General features: G+C 36.1%; 3 protein-coding genes and 1 pseudogene across 3 annotated transcripts; 3 read left to right on the top strand and 1 right to left on the bottom strand.

Moving 5' to 3' along the window:
• On the top strand, positions 1,501-3,929 carry LOC109224978 (alpha-amylase-like). Its single transcript, XM_019389562.1, has 4 exons — positions 1,501-1,652; positions 1,778-1,910; positions 2,593-3,398; positions 3,497-3,929. The coding sequence occupies exons 1-4, from the start codon at positions 1,578-1,580 to the stop codon at positions 3,749-3,751; spliced, it is 1,269 nt and encodes a 422-aa protein (XP_019245107.1). The 5' UTR covers positions 1,501-1,577; the 3' UTR covers positions 3,752-3,929.
• On the top strand, positions 5,203-8,199 carry LOC109225130 (annotated as a pseudogene).
• Positions 12,316-16,884, top strand: LOC109224977 (protein CYPRO4). Its single transcript, XM_019389561.1, has 2 exons — positions 12,316-14,138; positions 16,264-16,884. Exons 1-2 carry the CDS (start codon positions 12,495-12,497, stop codon positions 16,552-16,554), a joined length of 1,935 nt encoding a protein of 644 aa, XP_019245106.1. The 5' UTR covers positions 12,316-12,494; the 3' UTR covers positions 16,555-16,884.
• LOC109224976 (protein WEAK CHLOROPLAST MOVEMENT UNDER BLUE LIGHT 1-like) lies at positions 17,632-22,256 on the bottom strand. Its single transcript, XM_019389560.1, has 3 exons — positions 22,073-22,256; positions 19,905-20,950; positions 17,632-19,693 (listed from the first exon to the last, which is right to left on the bottom strand). The coding sequence occupies exons 2-3, from the start codon at positions 20,913-20,915 to the stop codon at positions 17,819-17,821; spliced, it is 2,886 nt and encodes a 961-aa protein (XP_019245105.1). The 5' UTR covers positions 20,916-20,950; positions 22,073-22,256; the 3' UTR covers positions 17,632-17,818.

The following is a 22,575-nucleotide window of genomic DNA, read 5'->3' as shown; positions in this document are numbered from 1 at the left end:
ATTGTTAAACAAAAAAAAGGATGAAAACAATGACAGAGAACAAGAAACGCATTCATATTGAAGGAGACTAAGGTCTTATCCTCAGTTACAGACATGAATCTAATGAAGTCTATTATCACCTTTCATTTTCTTTCATCTCATGATGTCCTAATCTATCACTGATAATCTGAAAATTGACCAATTTTCACTGATAGTGTAAAAACGTGACCATCCAGGAAATAACGTAGAACAACAAGATCAGGATAATGTGAAAACTTGGCCAATTTTCAAATGTATATTTGTTCTAACAATCACAACATCTTTTCATCTGGCCCACTGTCCAAACTTTTGTCTCTTCATAGAGCCATAGGACAGCATCAGCTTAATTTGAGTCGATACGGAGTTTAAAAAATAGAGAAACTTTTGAAATTTGAAATGTTAAATATGTTCGGGTATTTGTGTGACTATAAAATCACATATAAAAATAAAATTGAAAGCTTAAAATTAATTTTTTTTGTTAAAAAGAGAAAGAAGTCATTTTGTAGAACATACAAAAAATAAAAATAATCTCGTATAAAATGGAAAGGTGTCATTTTGTAGAACATACAAAAAATAAAAATATTAGGCGTATGATCTTACCATCTGAACTCCATGACTTTTACGCTCACCATCTGAGTCAAGAGAAAAGACCGAAAGGACAGAATTATTGACAATCTTTTCTTTTGTGCACGACTTAGAAAAATCACAGCCTAAACATTTTGGGTGTGTTATTTTCTAGTGTTTGATATATACAATGGACGTCATTTTTCATCAAAAGGAGGAAAACAATTTTCCTCACTATGTACAACTATCTTAATCTTTAATTTTATAGTATTTGCTTCAAATTAACACTTATACATTATTATTAATCTCATTAAACTCTCCAATTTGTCAATATTATTAATTTACATTTTTTCAAAAAAAAAAATATTCCACTCACCAGCCAAACAGAAAACAATATTCATGGCAAAGACTTCCATCATACGAAATACCCAAATTTTCGGAAAAACGTTTCTTGAAAAATATTTTCCATAAAAAAATAAGTGATTTTCTCATATATTTTCCGTTAATTCCTATATTTTCTGGTGTACGTTTGTAATAGTGAGTATCACAAAACAAATGTTCTCACCAATGAATTAAAGCCCTCTTGTTAGCCATACTCGTGCAAATAATATTCTGGATTCGGGGCGCAGCTTCTTCACGTGTTTATTTATTTATTTGATTTTTAAATTCCCTTGGTGAAATCCTACTTCTGCCCCCTGCACAAACCATGCTTTAATATTGCATGTGTCTATACCTAGATTGCTATCAACTTTGACTAAGAAAGAAACAAAAGTAGTACTCATTATCTTCCCAATAATAAAAAAGTAAGTGTATCTAATACCAAGATTATAATAATAAGCAAATAACAACCTGCTTTATTTTGAAAGAATAATTTGATGAGATTATGTTTATTTGAAAAAGTCATGAGCCTTTCTGTCTCTAAACCACATTATAAATAGAGTTTCTTGTCCATCTTTTCTCCTCATCCTGGAGTTAAACAAAACACAAGAAAAACAATGAATTCCATTTTTCCTCTTTGCTTAATTCTCTCTCTTTTTCCTATATTTGCAACTCCAACTTTGTTGTTTCAGGTATTCCAAGAACCTTTCCTCAAATTTTCTCACATGTATATATATGTATCTCTATATTTGTATACTTATTCAAATATATATATATATTAGTGTTCATTTGTTTCTTTTTTTGTAATGAATTTTAGGGGTTCAATTGGGAATCAAGTAATCAGCAAGGTGGATGGTACAACTCTCTTATCAATTTAGTTCCAGATTTGGCAAAAGCTGGAGTTACTCATGTTTGGTTACCACCATCATCTAACTCAGTTTCACCTCAAGGTAATTGATCTCCTGCCTTACATATACTCCCTCTGTCCCATTTTAACTGTCGTTTTAGTCCAAGAAAAATGTCTCAAAAAAATGTCGGTTTAAAAGATCACGAGAGAATTAATATCTTTCCGATCTTCCCCTTGCTATTAAATCCCACTTTTTCAATAGTAGCATTTAATAGTCGGGAAATAGATAAGGGTAATTTAGTAAATTATATTTTGTACTTGAATGTTTTTTTAATGGACATGCTAAAACCTTAAACGACATTTAAAAATGAGACAGAGGGAGTAATAAAGTTATCACTTTTTATTGAATGCACACATAAAAGTGGGACCGGCGTGTGTGACCTATCAATCAATGAAATTGGAAAAATTGTTGAAGAGCAACGTTTAAATCCCATTAAAGACAAAAAAAATGCTTGTTGATCTAAAATTTTAATTAAGTAAGCCCATAGTTCAGTGAACCTCTTATTCTTTCGTGTGCATACTTAATATAAATCTATACTCTTATAATTTTTAAAATAGTTTGAATTTAGATTGAGGCGTTGTTAAATAATTGAAGACTGGAGTTTGATCTAATTGTTCTATATATTACATGCATTTTACATGTTTGAAGAATTGCCCAAACTAAGACAGATTATAGTTGTTGCAAATGAGATTACTTAAATGCTAAAACCATCTTTTTTTGCTAGGTTATATGCCAGGAAGATTGTATGACTTAGATTCATCCAAGTATGGGAATCAGCAACAACTGCAAGCTCTTATTAAGGCTTTACATGATCAGGGAATAAAAGCTGTTGCTGATATAGTAATAAACCACAGATGTGCCGATAAGCAAGATAGCAGGGGAATATACTGCATCTTTGAAGGCGGAACGTCTGATGATCGTCTTGATTGGGGTCCGCATATGATTTGCAAAGGCGACACGCAATATTCTGATGGCACGGGGAATGATGACACCGGTTTAGACTTTGCAGCTGCACCTGATATCGATCATCTTAACCCTCAAGTCCAAAAAGAGTTATCAGACTGGATGAATTGGCTAAAAACTGAAATTGGATTTGATGGTTGGCGTTTCGATTTTGTTAGAGGGTATGCTCCTAGTATCACCAAGATTTATATGGAAAACACTTCCCCGGATTTTGCAGTTGGTGAATTTTGGAACTCTATTGCCTATGGCGGGGATGGAAAACCGGACTATAACCAGGATAATCATAGGAATGAGCTAGCCGGATGGGTTCAAAATGGCGGTGGAGGTGTAACAGCTTTTGATTTCACAACTAAAGGAATTCTTCAAGCTGCTGTTGAAGGGGAGTTGTGGAGATTGAAGGATTCAAATGGTAAACCTCCTGGTTTGATAGGTATTTTGCCTCAAAATGCTGTGACTTTTATCGATAATCATGACACTGGATCGACACAAAAGCTTTGGCCTTTCCCTTCAGACAAAGTTATGCAAGGTTATGCATATATTCTCACACATCCAGGGATTCCCTCAGTGGTAAATTTATCTTCTTTTCATCAAATTTTGTTCTATGCATTTCTGAGTAAGTCCATTTTGCAAGAAATTTATGTTCATTTCTTGTTTTCTGGTTGCAGTTTTATGATCATTTCTTTGATTGGGGACTAAAGGACGGAATTTCTACGTTGGTGTCAATAAGGAATAGGAATGGAATATCTGCAACAAGTAATGTGCAGATAATGGCTGCTGATGCTGATCTTTATGTAGCAATGGTTGATCAGAAGATTATTGTGAAGATTGGTCCAAAAACTGATCTTGGAAGTCTTATTCCACCTAATTATCAGGTGGCAACTTCTGGACAGGACTATGTTGTATGGGAGCAAAAGTCATAAACAAATTGCATGCATTTGCTCTTAGAAACTTTTACCAGTAGTAATTTATCATACAAGAAGTGACCATGGGAAAAAAGATCAAACTTTTATATGAAATTCAATGGAGCCTGGCTTGTTTTAGCTACAATATGACGCAAATTTAATCATAGAATTCAATATAATTTCTTCCTTTGTGGTTCGTGATAATGTCTTCAGTCTAAACTTTTGCATTGAACCAACTCTTCTGCTTCAAGTTTTTTAGTCCTTAAATTGAAATTGAAGAGCTGCAGATTAATCCATAGCGATCCAACCAGCTATTAGTTAGTAAGGCGAAATACTGTGAGAAATCTAACCATTGCCAACAGTATATTTTTACAAGTTTGTTATCGCGATTGCAATACCAGATATTGCATCGAGTAGGCCCACTAAGAGGGCGAAGCAATTCGTACTAAGAAGTTTTTCATTCGCAAATCGCAAGGCTCAAACCCGAGAGAGATCCCAACCATCCCACCACACTCCTTAATTATATGTATTTAGCATTTTCAAATCCAGTAAATTGGGTAGGTGGAGTTGCAAACGGACCTGATCTGGTATATTTAAGGTTCATTTCCAATGACAGGATTCAATATCTAATTAAAATCTAATATCTCTTGTAGAAATGCAGGGTAAGGCTGCGTACAATAGATCCCTGTGGTCCGCGCATAGTGAGTTTAATACACCGGGTTGCCCTTTTTTACCACGAAGAAAAAGAAAAGAAGAAAAATATTGGAAGTTCCATTCTACTAAGACTTTAGCTAACATGAGTTGAATATACTGCTTAAACCAGTGGGTGAGAAAAACTTTAATTCACAGCAGAAACTTTATCGGTCAAATTTACGGCTAAATTACAATCAGGGTCTTTTGGTTTGAAGACAAGTTAGGTTGAGATTAGTTATACTAGAATTAATTATTTTGGTATTATTTCTTATTGATTGTTTAACATGTTGTATTAATTCTGAGATTATCAAATTTACTGATTAATCCTTAGATTACTGACAGGTATAAGTTATCCGGTACTATTTTACTTCTGATATAACTTATTCCAGAATTATTAACCAATTAAGGAATAAGACAGTACTAAATTTTTATCCCAAAATTATTTTTGTTTATTCATCGTACCAACCGAACCTCTTAAGGTACGTGTTTTCCTTGTCCATGATCTCTTTGAAAAGTACTGCATACTATGTTTTTGCCAGATGTTTGTATCTACCAATACTACAATATCACTCTTTCATAATTTTCTACACAAAAGGGCATTTAGTTAAGATTTTTATCACTTAAACACAGTTTAGCAGCCTCTACAGTTGTGTTGACTTAGTCAATAGTGTAATTTCTAGTATACATTAATTTTGAGAAGTCTTCCATATAGGCTATCCACCACCCTATTTATAATCATCTTATTTCAGAATTCATTAACGTACAAAAACAGAAAAATGGAAAACAAAACAAACATAAACCTCATTTTCTCTGTGTATCTTTTGTTGATTCTTTTGCCTGCATTTGCATCTTCTACTTTGTTATTTCAGGTACCCAAGAAAAAAAAAACTTTCTAGATATATGAAACAAATCCATTTATGTGCAGAAACATACTTTGTGTAGTATTTTTTGTGAAGATGAACCAGTGTAATGATATTATTTAGCAATTGTCATTAAAATATTCAACTAAGTACTAGTAGGTATAATATGTTTTTTTATTTTAATTTATAAAACAGGGATTTAACTAGGATTTGTCGGGGCAAGATGGAGGATGGTGGAACCATCTTATAAAATTAGTCCCAGATTTGGCTGATGCTGGAGTTACTCATGTTTGGCTTCCCCTGCCTCAAATTCCCTTCAAAATCACAGCCAAGGTACTCATCAATATTTCCTTGTGTTTCAACTTTCACACCCACTAGACCACTACTAGTTCAGTAGATTTAACTTACATACATCGAAAAGAATTTTAGACTATCGGTGTAACTTAACATGTTATATATATATATATATATATATATATATATATATATATATATATATATATATATATATATATATTTTCTAGGTATCTAGATCTATTTATTATGGACAATTACTTGTAAACATTTATGCTTCAAAAAGGCAGGGTCGGTTCTAACGTTATCAAGTAAGGCTTGTGCCTTTGCCCCCCACATTTTGGGAGGAGGGGGGGGAGATATATTTATAAAATAATAGGTTTATAAGTATTATTAAAAATAATATTTAGTACTTTTAGTATAAAAGTAGAGTTTTTCTATTACAATTGTCTCAAAGAAAAGAAATTTTTCAAAATTATAATTGATAAAATTTTACCTAAGATTAACAATGTCTAAAGAAAGATTAAGTGGGTTGGAAATATAATTAAATAAAAAGGAATTATTAGAGAAAAGTTGATTATAAAAAAAATAATTAATAACGTTGCATCTCAAAAAGCAAGAAAAATAGACTTTAAAAAAAATATATATCATAACTTTCTTTTAACACACTTAGGCCTCACATTAAACTTTGGCTTTAGGCTACACATGTGCTTGAACTGCCTCTACACAAAGGTAGTAATGAAACATCAAACAATTTCTTTAGAGTCCTCTCACTACCAACCAACAGACATCATCTGGATGGGTCTTGCCGGTATCAACAACCAAATGGAAACAACAACTAACTATGGTTCTTGGCCTAGACAACGTCCTAGGCGTATGGGCGATCGGAGCAACAGGGAACGCCTAGACGTCGTTTTTATTCGTGGACTGCAGTAAGCAGATCGAGAGGTCGTTCCGCCCCTTGTCCCCGAATATGGGGAATATGCCTACCATTTGACCTATTATTTTCAAACTTGTATGTGGACCTTAGACAATTTGTGCAAAACACTTATGTTTTTCTCAATTTGACAGGGTATATGCCATCAAGATTGTATGATTTGGACACATCAAGCTATGGCAATTCAAGAGAACTTAAAGCCTTAATTAAGGCATTCCATGATCAAGGAATCAAATGTCTTGCTGATATAGTGATAAACCATAGATGGGCTGAAAACAAAGATAGTAGAGGAATCAACTGTTTATTTGAAGGTGGCACGCCTGATAATAAGCTCGATTGGGGTCCGACCTTCATTTGTGGCAACGATACTAAATTTTCCAATGGCAAAGGGAATACTGATACTGGTTTAGATTGGGGAAATGCACCAGATATTGATCATGCTAATCCACAAGTGCAAAAGGATTTATCAGATTGGATGAATTGGCTCAAAACTGAAATCGGATTTGATGGTTGGAGATTTGACATGGTCTTACGATATGCACCTAAGTTCACTAAAATCTACATGGACAATACTAAACCAGATTTTGCTGTTGGAGAATTTTTCTTGAAATTTAATAATAAACCGGATGGGAAACCGGACTATGATCAGCATAGAAATGATTTAGTTCATTGGGTTCAGAATGCGGGTGGTGTTGTGACAACGTTTGATTTTACGACGAAAGGGATTCTTGGTACTGCTGTTGGGGAAACAAGATTTGATTTGTTGAAAGATTCTAAGGGAAATCCTCCTGGAATGATTGGTATTTTGTCTCAGAATGCTGTGACTTTTATTGATAATCATGATACTTATTCGCAACAACAATGGCCATTTCCTACAAATCCAAATGATAAAGTTACTCAGGGATATGCCTATATTCTAACTCATCCTGGAATTCCATCAGTAGTATAATATTTCTTCTTTAATCTATTTTAGCTTTTGCAGTTTTTCTATACTAGTTGCTATAATAGGGCAAAAATGTAATGATTTAGATTAAAATAGGACGGGTTGCGCGTTACATCTGATAGAAAACTGTTATAAAAATGTGAAAACAGAAAACGGTAAGATAAAAGGTTCCAAACCTAACAGAAAAATGTGTTTCCTTAAGGAATTTAATCCCCTAATAATTGCCCAACATTTTGGATTTATTCTTCCTAGGATAGAACGACACACTATCTGTAATACTGGCAATATAAATTACATAATTTCAGCGAATTCACAAATGGAAGCAAATCACACACTCGACGTTTACGTTTTTAAAAGCAAAAACTATGCAATATGTAGAACAGAGAGCGGAGAGTGCTTTTTGAAAATTGATTGCTTGAATAAGAAAAAAAACATCAAGTTTCATCTAATTGAAGAGCACTATTCTTTTGTGTTGTGCAGTTCTATGACCATTTCTTTCTGTTCCAAGGGATGAGGAAACCAATCAAAGATTTGTATGCAGTTAGGAAGAGGAATGAAATTTCTGCAACAAGCAAAGTGAAAATTTTGGCAGCACAAAATGATATTTATGTGGCAAACATTGATGACAAAATCATTGTCAAAATTGGACCTGGCAATGTTGGAAATCTTGTCCCATCTAATTTTCAATTGGCAACATCAGGGGTTGACTATGTTGTATGGGAAAAGAAGGCATAAGTTAATGGAGTGTCTAATATGTATGAATAATACTAGCATTAGTATCAAGACATCATGAAAAAATAAGGTTGATGACTATGTCCAAAATTTTTAATTTGTATTGTGTGTAAAAGTACCAATATCTAGGGATAATTAGTGTTGCAATAAGTCATAAAATGATGATACAAAAATTCTATGAATAAGAGGAGAGACAATTCATGTGTCTATTTATTCTGATTTAGCTCCTCTTTCTGTAGCGCCTGCAATGCATTTTCGACACTATTATTTCTTATATTTTAAAGCTCACAATCCTTATTAGTTAGTATTCCTAATGATTAGATTTCTATGATTCTGGTAGAAAATAAGATATTCAAGTAAATAACTTTATAGTAAATGACTATTCATCTATTGTATTTTCATTCAGAGGGGGCAAGAAAACTCTATAGAAATTAGAAAGATAGTGGCTTAATTCGATGTTATTTAAGCAGTTCAAGTGCAGGTGTGGCTAGGGCTGCTTATCAGGCGGATTGGGCGGTTATTTACTCTTAACGGTTTGGCTTATCGGTTATCGGATGTTAAATGTATTAATCCGCTAGCCACCCGATAAGATATCGGGCGGATTGGTATCAGTTTAGCTCTTATCGGGCGGTTATCGGGCGGTTTATTGGCCTAATTCAATCTATATTGCGTGCATTAATTGTTTGCTGACAGCCTTGCATACAAATTCAGAATAGAAAATTACACATTGAGTCCAGACAAACATGTATGTTAACGCCTACATAAGAATGATGTAGTGTGTCATCTGTTGTAGAGTGAAAAAAGCAGAACACATTGCATAGAGAGTGGCAACCATGATAAGGTTATTGTAACACGTTGAACAAGGACAAAGATATGTACAATTATATCCTTTAAGGAGGTCTGATGGTTTATGACTTCTTATGAAGTACTAATTACTAAAAGTTTTCTTTTATTTAGTGGAATATGTGTGTTACAGAGAATGTTTGAATAGTTCAAGCAAGGTGACACGACTGTTCTAATGTTAAAGTGTACATCTGTCAACCGTCATGAGAGGCGCTAAGCTTAGTATTACATGAGCTTATGAGAAAATGAGCTGAGTGTCAAAGATATGACACGATAACCGAGTGAAAATAAGTTACCGTAAAGCTCTAAGACTATGTCTTTGGCTTTAATCCAAGTGGGGAACTCTATCATTGATAACTAGATCGCATGAGCATATGTGGTTACGGTCCCTAGACTAGGGTTAGAGAAAGAGTACTGGAAGTGGAAGGATTTTTGATATTTAATATATATATGGATAAAAATATATATATATATATATATATATATATATATAAATATATATATATATATATATATATATATATATATATATATATATATATATATAACGGATTATCCGTTAAGAAAATTGAATAATCCACCCCCAAACCGATAAGCCGTTAATAAAAAAAATTCAATCTGTTCCCCGTCCGTTAAACCGTTAACCCAATACCAGTAAGCCATTAAGCTTCGATTTCGATTCGGTTATCGGTTTCGGTTCGATTTTGAACGCCCCTAGATGTGGCCTTTGGGCTAAATAAAACAATGGGCAGTCTTGACCTATTGAAGTAAATTGCATTGAAACTTCGTAAATTCTAACAAAACGTGGAAAGATATATCTAAAATTATTATTTAACGAGTTTAAATTCTATGTATTGAGTTAAATCTTTGCTAATGAGCTAGATATTTTGCTTTTTCTCGGTTATTTTGCTTCAAAGTAAAATAATGATTCCACCACTAAACGCAAGTGCAACTTGAAGGATATAATGGAGTGAAACTATAGTTTAACTGATAACAAATTATATACAAATAATTAATGGACATTGAATTCAATCACGCGAATGATTTTTGATCTGTACTTATGTCGAATGGCGCTCCATACCCCATAATTTTAATACCAGAGTTTTTAGTCAAAATTGTCCCTTATCTTTTGGGTCAGGTGTAACTTTGTCCTCTATCTATATCTTTTGGGTCAGGTGTAACTTTGTCTTCTATTTATTACCTTGAGCACCTATTGTTCTTTAAGTTTGCTAAAGTTAAGCGGGTTTAGTCCATTCAACAGAAAACCCAAATGCAGACCTAAAAACTAACGGTAGTTTCACTGAGTCAACTGGGTAAAGAGAATTTCAGTACTCAAGTTCTGCAGAACCGATGTAGTGAATCATAAGAGTTCTTTTTTGTGTCATTTTGCTTCACAATTTTCAAACACCAGTTAGGTGATCTTTCAAGGTTAGATTGGGTTAATAGGTGTAGACGTATAGTTTACGGGCAGGAGCAAGTCCAAAGTATATATACACCATATCCTGCTTGATTTGGTAAAATTCACTCAAGATCAAAAGCTCATCCACCATTCCTCATTTATCTGGAGATGGGGAAAAATATAATTTTTTTAGTTCCCCTTTCTCTGTCCCTCTTCTATTCTCTTTCAATCAAAATTTAGAAGAAAAAAATGACAAGGCAAAGCTTAAGTTGCAACTAAAGGCAAAAGGTATGTATAGCCGCAAGAGAAGAAAGATGTGGCTCTGATGTGTTTAAATAAATTGGGAAAAAATGGAATTGGGATTTCAAAGAAGAAGAAGTGAAGAACAGTCTGGTCGAAGTCTCTTTTTTCACCACTGCCGACAAAGACTCATGCATCTTCCGTTTAAACTAGGACTCTCCGTTTGAATTCTTTTAGGTAGACTAAAACTGCTCAACTTTAGCAAACTTAAAGGACAATAGGTGCTCAAGGTAATAGATAAAGGACAAAGTTAAACCTATCCCTGAAGATAATGGACAATTTTAGCTAAAAACTCTTTAATACCACAACTCAAACTGTCAAACACAGTACATATTAATTTTAATTTTACAGCATTTTATATTGAAACTCAAAATTTATGCGTAGTTATACTCATATTACATTAATTGAGTTTTAAGCAACAAACTAAATCGTGGGAGGGAGTATTAATTAATTAATTATAGCATCATGGCGGTTTAACTTTCTTTTTGTAACCAAACGACCCTCTTATCATAAAAGTAGAGCTACCACATGTTCAATTTTTTGTTTAAAAAATATTTGGAGGCGTACTTCTTATTATTTCATTTATTGATGCTTCTATATTTGAAAATAATTAATTTTATACTTTCATGTTGTATTGGTCTGAATCTGACCGCACGATCATGGCACCAAGGACAAGCGACCATTTTGCAGCAGCCGTCAACAAATTCGACCTCGTCCAATGACTGCTATTTCCGACTCAAGTGTTGAGGTCGAGACCTCCCTATGAGGGGATGTTATCTCCCCGACCCGGCCCAAACAAAAGGGGGCCAGCATGAAAAGTTTTGGGCTATAAATAAAAAGAAGAAGAACCCCCCAAGGGGGGGGGGGGGGAGGGCAGGCTGGAGAAGAAGAAAAAATACTTCTAGATTCTATCTCCGGGAAGAGAAAGGGATTTCGGTTGTAATTTCCTGAACCTCTCCAAGGGGAGACAGGCTGAGTTTCTGTAATCAATAAAAGCTTTCCAGGTGTTGTTTCAATCGATTCTTTTATCTATACTATTATGTTCTTCGATCTAGTATTAATTAATGTTCACTACGATTTACCCCTTCCTCTATATTGATTGATTTGCTTAAAAAGTGTTAAATCACTTTTGAGTTAAACACATGTCGTTTTACCTTTAATAAGAATAGGAAGTAAATGTACACGTTCCGATCCTTTTACGCGCCACCACCACCTCCTCCTTCGCGTTCGCGTTACCTCGAGCTTCAATTTTCAACAATTTGCTCAAAATTGACGACAAAAGCAAATGATTCTGATACAAATACTATGAGATATTTAAGATCATACATTTTAAATTTTTTCTTAAACTCTGTACATATTGAAAGGATATTATTAAAATAGAAATGAGATAACATGTATTTATTTCTCTCTTTCATTTGTTTTTCTTTTGTCTTTTGATAGTTTTCTAGGTCTAATTTTTTTTCTTCTTCTTTGAGGTGGTATATTCCAAAATCCAACTGCAGAAGTTGCTTCAAAAAGATGACAAAAAAAATTGCTTCAAAAACAATACTATAAAATAAAATAAAATAAAAATGTAACAGTTGAAACCCTAATCCGAAAAAGCCAATCCAACCGTCAAAATTCAAAATTTCAAACTCGCGCTCCTCACACTTTTCACAAATCACAATCTCCATTACTCTTTCCACCTTTCATTTTCGCTTTCCCATTTACCTCTGAATCAATCCCATCAATCGCTCCCCAAATTTCCTTTATTCAGAAAAATGGGTGCTAATCACAGCCGTGAAGATCTGGAGCTTTCCGACTCTGAATCGGAATCCGAATACAGTTCTGAGTCTCGGCAAAGAGAAGACGACGATGAAGATAACTACTACTCTGACGCCAAAACGACGCCGTCTTCCATTGACGGTAAACAAAACCCCAAAACCCCATCCTCTTTAGACGACGTTGAAGCTAAGCTCAAAGCCTTAAAGCTCAAATACAACACTCCTCATGCTAAAGCCAACAATCACACGGGAAAAAACGCCGTTAAACTTTACCAACACGTCGGATTCAACACCGCCAATTCGAAATGGGTCGTCTCCGATAAAGTTACGACTTATTCGTTCGTCAAATCAGGTAGTGGTGATGAGTCTGATGATGAAACTGAAGAAACTGAGGAGAATAGTTTTTGGGATTTGCAAATTGGTTCCAAAATTAAGGCTAAGGTTGATGAGAATTTACAATTAAAGGCTTTTAAGGACCAAAAGAGAGTGGATTTTGTTGCAAATGGCGTTTGGGCTGTGAAATTCTTTGCTGAAGAAGAGTACAATGCATTTGTTGATAAATATCAGAGCTGTTTGTTTGAGAATACTTATGGGTATGAAGCAAATGATGAGAATAGAGTTAAGGTTTATGGTAAGGACTTTATCGGATGGGCGAAACCCGAAGCTGCAGATGATTCAATGTGGGAGGATGCAGGGGATAGTTTTAAGAGCCCCGAGAAGACGCCTTTGAGGGTTAACCATGACTTAAGGGAGGAGTTTGAGGAGGCGGCGGTTAATGGAGGAGCTATTCAGAGCTTAGCATTAGGTGCATTGGATAATAGTTTTCTTATTAGCGATTCGGGTATTCAGGTTGTGAGGAATTACAGTCATGGGATAAGTGGAAAAGGTGTTTATGTGAATTTCGATAAGGAAAGGTCTAGTACTGTAGCTCATTCGACTCCTAGGAAAGCTTTACTGTTAAGAGCTGAGACTAATATGCTTCTCATGAGTCCCGTGACCGATAAGAAGCCTCACTCTAAGGGATTACATCAATTTGATATCGAGACAGGGAAGGTTGTTAGTGAGTGGAAGTTTGAGAAAGATGGAACTGATATCTCAATGAGGGATATTACTAATGATAGCAAAGGAGCTCAGATGGATCCCTCGGGGTCGACTTTCTTAGGTTTAGATGATAACAGGTTGTGTAGGTGGGATATGCGTGATCGACATGGGATGGTTCAGAATCTTGTCAATGAGAGTAATCCTGTGTTGAATTGGACTCAAGGGCATCAGTTTTCTAGGGGAACTAACTTTCAGTGCTTTGCTACTACTGGTGATGGATCGATCGTTGTTGGTTCACTTGATGGAAAGATTAGACTATACTCGAGCAGTTCAATGAGAATGGCTAAGACAGCTTTTCCGGGGCTTGGTTCTCCTATCACTCATGTGGATGTTACCTATGATGGGAAGTGGATACTGGGGACAACTGATACTTACTTGGTATTGATATGCACCTTGTTTGTTGACAAGAACGGAAGTACTAAGACAGGTTTTGCCGGTCGCATGGGGAACAAGATTTCGGCTCCAAGATTGTTGAAGCTAAACCCTCTCGATTCACATATGGCTGGAGCGAACAAGTTTCGCAATGCTCAATTTTCATGGGTACGAGTTCTCTCTTCTTCTACCCCTTTCTGCGTTTATTTGTAGCTGCATATGCAACTTATATTTTGACTGTCAAGCTTATTTTTCTTCCTTCATAGTTCGTACATTAAAAATTTTGCTTAGTTATTTCCTTATGACTTGCTTTAAGGTGATTTTGACATCCATATTAAGTGTCCAAGTTTTCCTTTTCTGTCTTATAGTAGTACAACTCCAGGATCATGTGTGATGTATTTTATCTTCTGCACTAATATAAATTGCAATTTGAGATCCGCCACATTTGATTTGGACGTGCTTTTGGAATTCCTATCAAATAATTGAGAGAGTTTGGTTTTGACGAGATTTTGCACATATCATTCTTTTTCTAGGCTATCTGCCTTTTTTTTTTTTTGATAATCGTTGTGTCCGGGCCAGCTTACGCGTACCTTGACTAATTCCACGGGATACCTGCCACCTCCCACCAGCAACAGGTACCAGGTAATTCTATCCACCAAGGCTAGGATAGATGAGAAGAAATCACCTAGGGTTTTTTTTGCCTCCGTTGGGATTTAACCTAAGACCTTATGGTTCTCACCCACTTCATTGGTCGCTAGGCCACACCCTTGGGTGCTAGGTCTATTGTTCTTGATGATCTTTAGCTGATAAGTTTTGTTCAACTGGAGTCTGCTTTAGGTTGTTCATACGTTATGTTGGACTGGATATAAATAATTTAGATTTTAGACTATGAAGTTCTTTTGCTCTATCAACTTCATATATTGATGTTAACAACTCAAAATAGGGAGAGGAAAAGGATGAAACAAACTACCTCATCATACGAGGAGCTATACTCTTAAATCTCAGACTGATGTCACTTGGTTGGGGAGAGGTAGCATACTTGATTTAGCATCTTAGATCCAAGTCCAAAAAATGAGGAAGCCTAAACTGCTGCTTAGAGACAATAAGTTATGCAGGGAATAGAAATATCTCTTGAAATTGACATTCCTCATAGTTTACAGGACAATTCCACATTTTCCTGGAAAGCTAAATCCAAAAATATAAAATATGCACCCCTCCCATTAGGACAAGGAAAGTAGGACATACTCCCTTGAGCCGATTTTATGCAGAATGCATACCATTTTATCTTTTGAAATGGTTGATGAACTCCTACAAGTGTTAATGTTCGCAGAAGGATAAAAAAATTAGAATTCATTGTACAATTCAACTTATGCTGACATGTAATCACTTCTCCATTTTAAAAAAAAATCAACTTATGCGGACCTGTACTGTAATTATATATTACACAACTTAATACAAATTTCAGAAATCAATTTATTTACTTACTTTATCGCTACCATAATAATAGGATATTCGTGGATAATTTCTGAATCTTAATGCTTAAACTGTCAAACTATGACACATAAAGTGAGTGGGAGTGTTAACTATAAGGTTCGCCAGTTTTCTACTCCTGGACCTTCTTTTTGGTTTTCTTGTTTTTTCTTTCCTGAGTTTGGTGGTTAGTCAGATTACGCCAAAAGGGTATGACCATGTTAAGATTTGCAATGTTCATGCTACTTGAGCGAATCAAAAGCTAATCAGCCCAGGAAATTATGAACTAGTAATATTCAGTATCTTATGCTGAAGATATTAGTCGACTTGGTTTGCTTATCCTCGATTCTAATTAGCCCCTTCTTCTCATGCATGTCAACTACTCAATCGACTGATAGCTCTTGTTTATGTATTGGAAACTATAACCATGTATATCTTCTGAATCGGGATAGAAACAACTCACGTGCTTGCTGAAACAAGAAAACCAATGAAAGTCATGTTGACCAAACAATAGAGTATTTTTGTCATAGAAAGTTTGTGGTCATGGAGGAGATCTCATTTACAATGCTGTAAGTGTATGTGGTGTCTACTGCTCTGTTACTGGAGCTCCTTCAGTATATGTATGGGACCAGTTGTCTTTTCATCTGGAGTCTTATATGCGTTGTGGATGAAGACTTTGCCAGTTTGTATATATTGCCTTTTTGTCTTACCCTATTAACCCTTTTCAAGTAAATCCTGCTAGCATTTGTTTATATAAATTGGGGATTGTCTTGTTAATTCTGTAGTCCTCCGATACTCATCTTCTTAGTGTGAAATATTTTAGGTCACTGAGGATGGGAAGCAGGAGCGTCACCTCGTTGCAACTGTTGGGAAGTTCAGTGTGATATGGAATTTTCAACAGGTGAAGGATAGTTCTCATGGGTGTTACCAGAATCAGGTGGGGTTGAAGAGCTGCTATTGTTACAAGATAGTTTTAAGAGATGACTCTATCGTAGAAAGTCGATTCATGCACGACAAATTTGCTGTAACAGACTCTCCTGAAGCACCCTTGGTGGTAGCAACACCCCTGAAAGTTAGCTCATTCAGCATCTCTAGCAGGAGATTACAAATTTGAACAGAGTCAATTTGTTCATATATGCAACTTAGTAGGTATATCTGGACCAGAATTAGTGTCCCTCGCACTAATTGCATATCTGCAAGCCATTTAAAAACTGACGTCAAGTACAATTTATTACTTTAATTTGAAGACATGCAAAAGCTGTCTTCCAATTTCTAGGTATCCCCAGTGTATTGTTGTAATAACTGAAAGGAGCGGATCCTTCTTAATGATTTCCGGTGATTTGCATTATTGCTGTTTTCTTTGGACACATCCCTTTAGATATGAAACTATTAGGCTATTTTAGTATTCTTGATGCTATATGATTACTTTGTGAGGTATTCCTTATGCACTTTCCCGGACTTTGTTACAATTTGACTGCAAAGAACTTGTGGCTGAGAAGAAGAGAGACTGAGGCCCCTTCTATCTTATTTGTAATGCTAAGTAGCCAACTTCTGTGTATCATTTGAATTATGATCATTTGCTTATTGCCTCATGACCAGTGCCCACCAGTTGGGTTTGTTCTGAGAAGATGGTAGGATAAGACATGGACATTGTAGTGGAAAGTAGCTTCCAAATTGTTCCTCTGGCTGTATAAAGCACTGATATCGGCCTGATCAAAGAGGACATTCGTTAAAGCTATGCAGAAGCAGAAGATTCAAGCTTCGAGAAGGTCAACATGACTTTCATTTGGGGCAATTTTTTCAGAGATTAATAATGTTTCAATCAGCTGGTCCTCTTTTTACAATAAGTTTCAAAGTACCGATTCATTCTCATAACCTCTTGGGACGCTAAAGAAAATTTAACGCAACTAAGACTAGATGGCATAAACTAGAGGAAATGGATGCAAGCAGGCAATGATAGGCTGATTGTAAAGTAATAAACTTCTGATGATGGTATACAATTTAATGCCTTTCAAATGATACAAATTACTCACCCAATCTTTCATTATTCTGTACAAACCAGTCAAAAAAGAAATAGAAGCCCACAAATGAGCTTATCAAATCCTGCCAGCTTCTTGGATATTTGATGGACTACACTATTTAATTACAGAATCACCTAGTTGATGTTACAGCCAAACCAATAACAAGCTTATTATCCTCCTATAAAATGCTATCAATCGAGTGAATGAGAATTAATTTAATATTGTACATATAAAAGAATACTCAGTATGTACATATCGTGAAAGATTACCCTTCCGCTTTATCAACTGACACAAACAGCCAAAAAAATTGGAGAAATAATTGTTAAAAATGACAAGATATAGTAAATGCAGAAAGCATCAGGCAGACTTATTGGCCTGTGCTTTCCTTCTGCCTAGAAACATGAAGATCCTTGGGAAGAAGGACCTCTTCTTTTTCCTTGGAATCTTCACATCTGGAGATGAATCAGCTTCGGTGCTGCTTGCTAGCGCTTGGGCTTTCGGACTTGTGCTGTTATGAGATGCAGCAGCCTCTGGTGCACTTTCAGAAGTCTTTGATTCTTTACTCTCCTCAACGCTCATTCTTGGGCTTCCTGTTGTAGGTGGAATGGATTCACCAGCTTTCCGTCTTTGCTCATGATCCGCTCTCCATTTCCTTAGCTCTTGCTCTACAGCCAACTTCCCTTCCTTGGCTTTCTCGGCCTTCTGCAGTGCAACTTCTAGAGCTTCCTTTCTTTCAGTTATCTCGCGATTAACCTCTTCCAGTCTGTTTAGGCTTCTCAGCTCTGACTCCTTGGCTACATCTATTTGGCTAATAGCAGCAGTGATCTTCATGTTAGCTTGCTGCTCCGCCTCATGCGCCTGCTTGCTGAGCTCAAAATACTCCGCCACAGAAAGAGTTACTCCAGCTGGCGCCTCATCGTCCGTTCTACTTTGTTGGGCTGATTCACTCTCCTCTAGAGCAGTGATAGCTGCTAGCGCCAACTTCTCTCCAGCTTTCGCAGCCTCTATCTCCTTCTTAACTGCAAGTAATCTAGTTTCTACGGTACGCGCTCCAGCCTTTGCTTGCTCAGCTTCTTCCTTTGCCTTAATCAGATCTTCACGTGCCATTTGAGCAAGTGATTTTGCACGATCAGCTTCTTGGGCTGCCTCTTGAAGTTGCTTGGGAAGCTCTACCATCTTCTCTCTTGCTTCTTTTTCCTTCATCTGTGTAAGAGCAATCTCTGACTTTGTCTTGCTCAACTCAGCTTCAAGAGATGCAACAGCAACAGATGCTATTCCTTCTCTCTGTTGGATCATGGCTAGTTCTGATTTTTCCTTTTCCAATTCTGTCTTCAATGAAGTTGCTGCCACCTTCAAGAAATTTACTTCAGTCGTAGCTTTCTCGATGTTGAGTTTCACTTCTTCTAGTTCCCTCTTAGCTGTGGCCACTGCTGCTTGTATCTCCACATGAGTTCTTTTCTCTGGCACCGACAGTTCGCCGCCGTTCAGGTTTCCTTCTTCATCAGTTTCCTGCTTCAACTTTGATTCCATATAAGCAGCCAACTCAGCTTTGAGATCCTGTAGCAAAGCTGAAGCAGTATCTAGTTTTCCTTGGAGATCCTTTGCAGACAGAATTTGCTGGTTTAGCTTGTCAAGCTCCTCTTCCGCCTGCTTCAGTTCTTTCTCCCAGATTAGAGCATCTTGCTCACTTGCTGCAGCTGCTCCAATTCTGTGTTCCTCAGCCTCCAGATGTGCAGCATGTGCAGCCTCTAAAGATTCCTTTGCAGTGATGAGTTCAATAGTTAAATTCTCCAATGTCTTGTCAACTTCTTTTGAAGCAGAGACTGCTTCCTCTGCTCTTTTCACCGCACCATCTTTCTCAGACACTAATAAAGCATAATCTTTTCGAAGATCTTCTAACTCAGAATTTACAGTCTTTAGCTCAGAAACTGCAGCTGCATGCCTAGCCTTGGCAACTTCAAGCTGTGCTTTGGCTGCAATACTAACCTCATTACCGATCCCCTGCTCCATCTCCTCCACCCGAAGCTTGGCAAGTTCTGAATCCTGTTTTGCTTGTTGCTCTTCTTTTTGTGCTCTCTCCAGGTTCAGCTTCAATTCTTCTATCAGTCGCTTAGTGCTATCTAGTTCCTTTAAAACTAGCACTTTTGCATCTTCAGCAGCCTGAGACTGTTTTTTATAAAATGGGATCTCCTCCTGCACTTTTGCTAGTTCTTGTTCAACAAGTTGCCGTCTCTGCATTAGCCAGTTGGGAGAAGAATTTTAATAGTCAGGGGATAAGAGCATTAAATTGTGAGATTAATGGGGAATTTAGCCAGGGGGAAAGATACTACTGTTCTTTGCAGGTGCAAATACAAAGTGATTGGAATAATGAAGTGGTTATGAAATCTCTGACAGGAAAGCGGCTATCAGGAAAAAACAAAAAAATTAAACAGTATATATCTACCTCCACAGTCTGTACACGATGAGCCTTCCAGTCGACGATCCCTCCAAACTTGGAAACTGCCTGCTTAACAGATTCAATTGGTGCTGCTGTGTCGATTTGGCCTTTGTTTATGTCAGATTTTTCAGGATGCTTAGGACTAGCAATGGGTACTGAGGTCCTTGCTGTGAAAGTGGAAGCCTTAGCTAGCGGGCGACCGATGTTATCTGGTGAAAATATGTGATTGTTATTTTCAGGTTTCCTCATTTGAGTGGATAAAGGAGAAGACTCATCCTCATCGATGTGGGTACTGCTAGGAGAATTATCTGGCTGATGACGCAGTGAAGCATTATTTGGTCCTACTTCTGAATGATTAGATTGTACATTATTAGATTGAACACGTTCAGAAGATTCCTTTTTGTTTTCCTCTTTTAGGGGAGATGTCTCTGAATTCACGGCTAATATTGATGAAGAATCTTGTTCAGCTGTTGGTCCATCAGATGAATCATTTGGTTGGTTTTGAACCTTACCATTAGCACCCATGTCCAATGCTGGCTCCAACATTTCACTTGGTTTTGCATCCAATGTGGATGACACATTGGATTCTCCGAGAGCTGTTGTATTTCTATTTGCAGAAGGGTCTGCTTTCAGATCCTGTAATAATTGAGGTGAGGCTTCCGGCTCAACCGTAGGTGTACCAGAAGCCATTTGAGGAGTTCCTGTTTCCGAAATGTCACTCACTCCATCAGATTTAATGGGGGTGGACGACAATAAATCAGATTTAATGGGGGCGGTCGACATTAAATTTCCTTCTGGAGAAGTCTGACTTTGTTGCAGTAATAAGCTGCGAGAGGCCTCTTTTAAATGCGCTGAATCATCCACGGCTGCCTCCTGAATTTTGGAGCTTTCTTTTTCACTTGTATGTTGACTTGTTTGAGCTGCATTATGTGATTGATCCTCATTCGGAGAGGAGACCTTTGGTTCATGAGACGATTCTGGAGGAGCACTTTCCTTCCTATCTTTAGCATCTTCCATTCTTAATTAAGAACTAAACTGAACCAAATGGGGACCTAGAAATCAAATAATCACAGAATAAGTTAGGAGATGCAGACCTGCCTTAATTTAACAGACATAACATGCAAAATATATCTTCATGCACAAGACTAGATCACCTATTCTATGGCATCCGTAGTAACTGTGACCATTTTCTTAATTAAGGAATATGATACAAACAACAACAATAACTGCACCTTAGTTCAAGATAAGTTGGTGTTGACCATATGAATCCTCTTTGAGACGACGACCATGTTTCTCCCTTTAAACTCATCTCAAGCCAATATTATATAAAATAAAAATAAAAAGTATATGAATCTCTGAAAAGGCTAAAAGACTCCTAGAAAGCATAGGATCTAAAGTACTAACAAGACTAAAACATACTCCCAATATCTAGAGGAATCATAAAGATAGACTTATTTTACGACACAGACGGTATGGGAATTCATTGGGTTTGTTGTTGTTATTTTACGACTACCTCAACCTTCCTCCTATAACCAAACTCGGAACCAGCTATACTTTGCAAATTAAAGCCATCTATGCTAAGAATAGGATTACCCCATTTTATTTTATTTTTGATAAATGAGGATTACCCCATTTTATTTTATTTTTGATAAATGAGGATTACCCCATTTTATTTTATTTTTGATAAATGAGGATTACCCCATTTCCAAACAACTTCATATTTGATTTAACCTTTATTGGAAAATACACCTTTTATTAGGATAAAATTACAAGTTTAATACCTTCAAAAATCAAAATAAGGAATCATCAAACAGGAATGTAGAGCCGTTAATCAATATCTGACCATGAACATAAAATCTTCCAAATCCATTATTCGACAAGAATACAATCTGGAACTCAAGTTTATAAAACCCAGCTACACACATTCTTGATTAAATAGGAATTTAAAAACCAAACTACATTAGTCTTCGTTTACATCTAACCCCTTCTGGGGTATCCAAAGATTACTCTTTTATTACCAAATACATCATTGGAGAAAACAAATGCGCATGACTAAACATTAAATACAATAATTAATCAAGAAACATAATCATGTCTTAATGGCAGAATCATATAAAACTCATGAACATTAACTGATTAAAAACCAACCCAAAAGAGAAAATAAAGAACATTACCAAGAATCAACAGGAAATGAGAAGAGACTACAAAATGATGTCTATTTCTCTTTCCCTCTCCCTCAATGTGTATTCTCCGGAAAAAGAGAAATAAACAAAAAGATACACAAAAATATAGGGTCCAAAATTCACTGTAAAACAAAAAGAAATGAAAAAGGGAGAAGTGTTCCTTAAAAAATAGATTGAGTGAGGAGAGGAGGTCACTGTAACACGTGGGTGGAGCCTGCCCCTCTTGTTTTTGTGTTCCCCTCAAATTCAAATAAACTTTTCCCCTCAAAATTCTGTTTTTTTTTTTTTTTTAAAAAGTAAGATTGAGTTGTAATTAATTGAAGATGAAATGAAAGAACAGGAGATGAGATTTGGTGTATGAAACTTTACACCTAATGATTTAATGTGAAGTTAAAATTTCAAATCTTAGTCCGGCCCTATCTTCTGTATTAAATATATTGATTAATAAATAGTTAATTTTTTCAGATATCAAGAAGAAGTTAACTTCTTTTTTT

The sequence above is a fragment of the Nicotiana attenuata genome, chromosome 4 (genome assembly GCF_001879085.1).
Source record: "Nicotiana attenuata strain UT chromosome 4, NIATTr2, whole genome shotgun sequence".
Taxonomy (NCBI): domain Eukaryota; kingdom Viridiplantae; phylum Streptophyta; class Magnoliopsida; order Solanales; family Solanaceae; genus Nicotiana; species Nicotiana attenuata.
Note: the sequence above shows the minus strand (reverse complement) of the source record. Positions and strands in the feature narration are given on the sequence as shown.

Coding starts and splice junctions, on each gene's coding strand:
- LOC109224976 (XM_019389560.1), bottom strand. CDS start 20,915: ATGGAAGATGCTAAAGATAGGAAGGAAAGTGCTCCTCCAGAATCGTCT. Junction 19,694..19,904: donor ATCGTGTACAGACTGTGGAG/GTAGATATATAC, acceptor TGGCTAATGCAG/AGACGGCAACTTGTTGAACA.
- LOC109224977 (XM_019389561.1), top strand. CDS start 12,495: ATGGGTGCTAATCACAGCCGTGAAGATCTGGAGCTTTCCGACTCTGAA. Junction 14,139..16,263: donor GCAATGCTCAATTTTCATGG/GTACGAGTTCTC, acceptor GAAATATTTTAG/GTCACTGAGGATGGGAAGCA.
- LOC109224978 (XM_019389562.1), top strand. CDS start 1,578: ATGAATTCCATTTTTCCTCTTTGCTTAATTCTCTCTCTTTTTCCTATA. Junction 1,653..1,777: donor CTCCAACTTTGTTGTTTCAG/GTATTCCAAGAA, acceptor AATGAATTTTAG/GGGTTCAATTGGGAATCAAG. Junction 1,911..2,592: donor TAACTCAGTTTCACCTCAAG/GTAATTGATCTC, acceptor TTTTTTTGCTAG/GTTATATGCCAGGAAGATTG.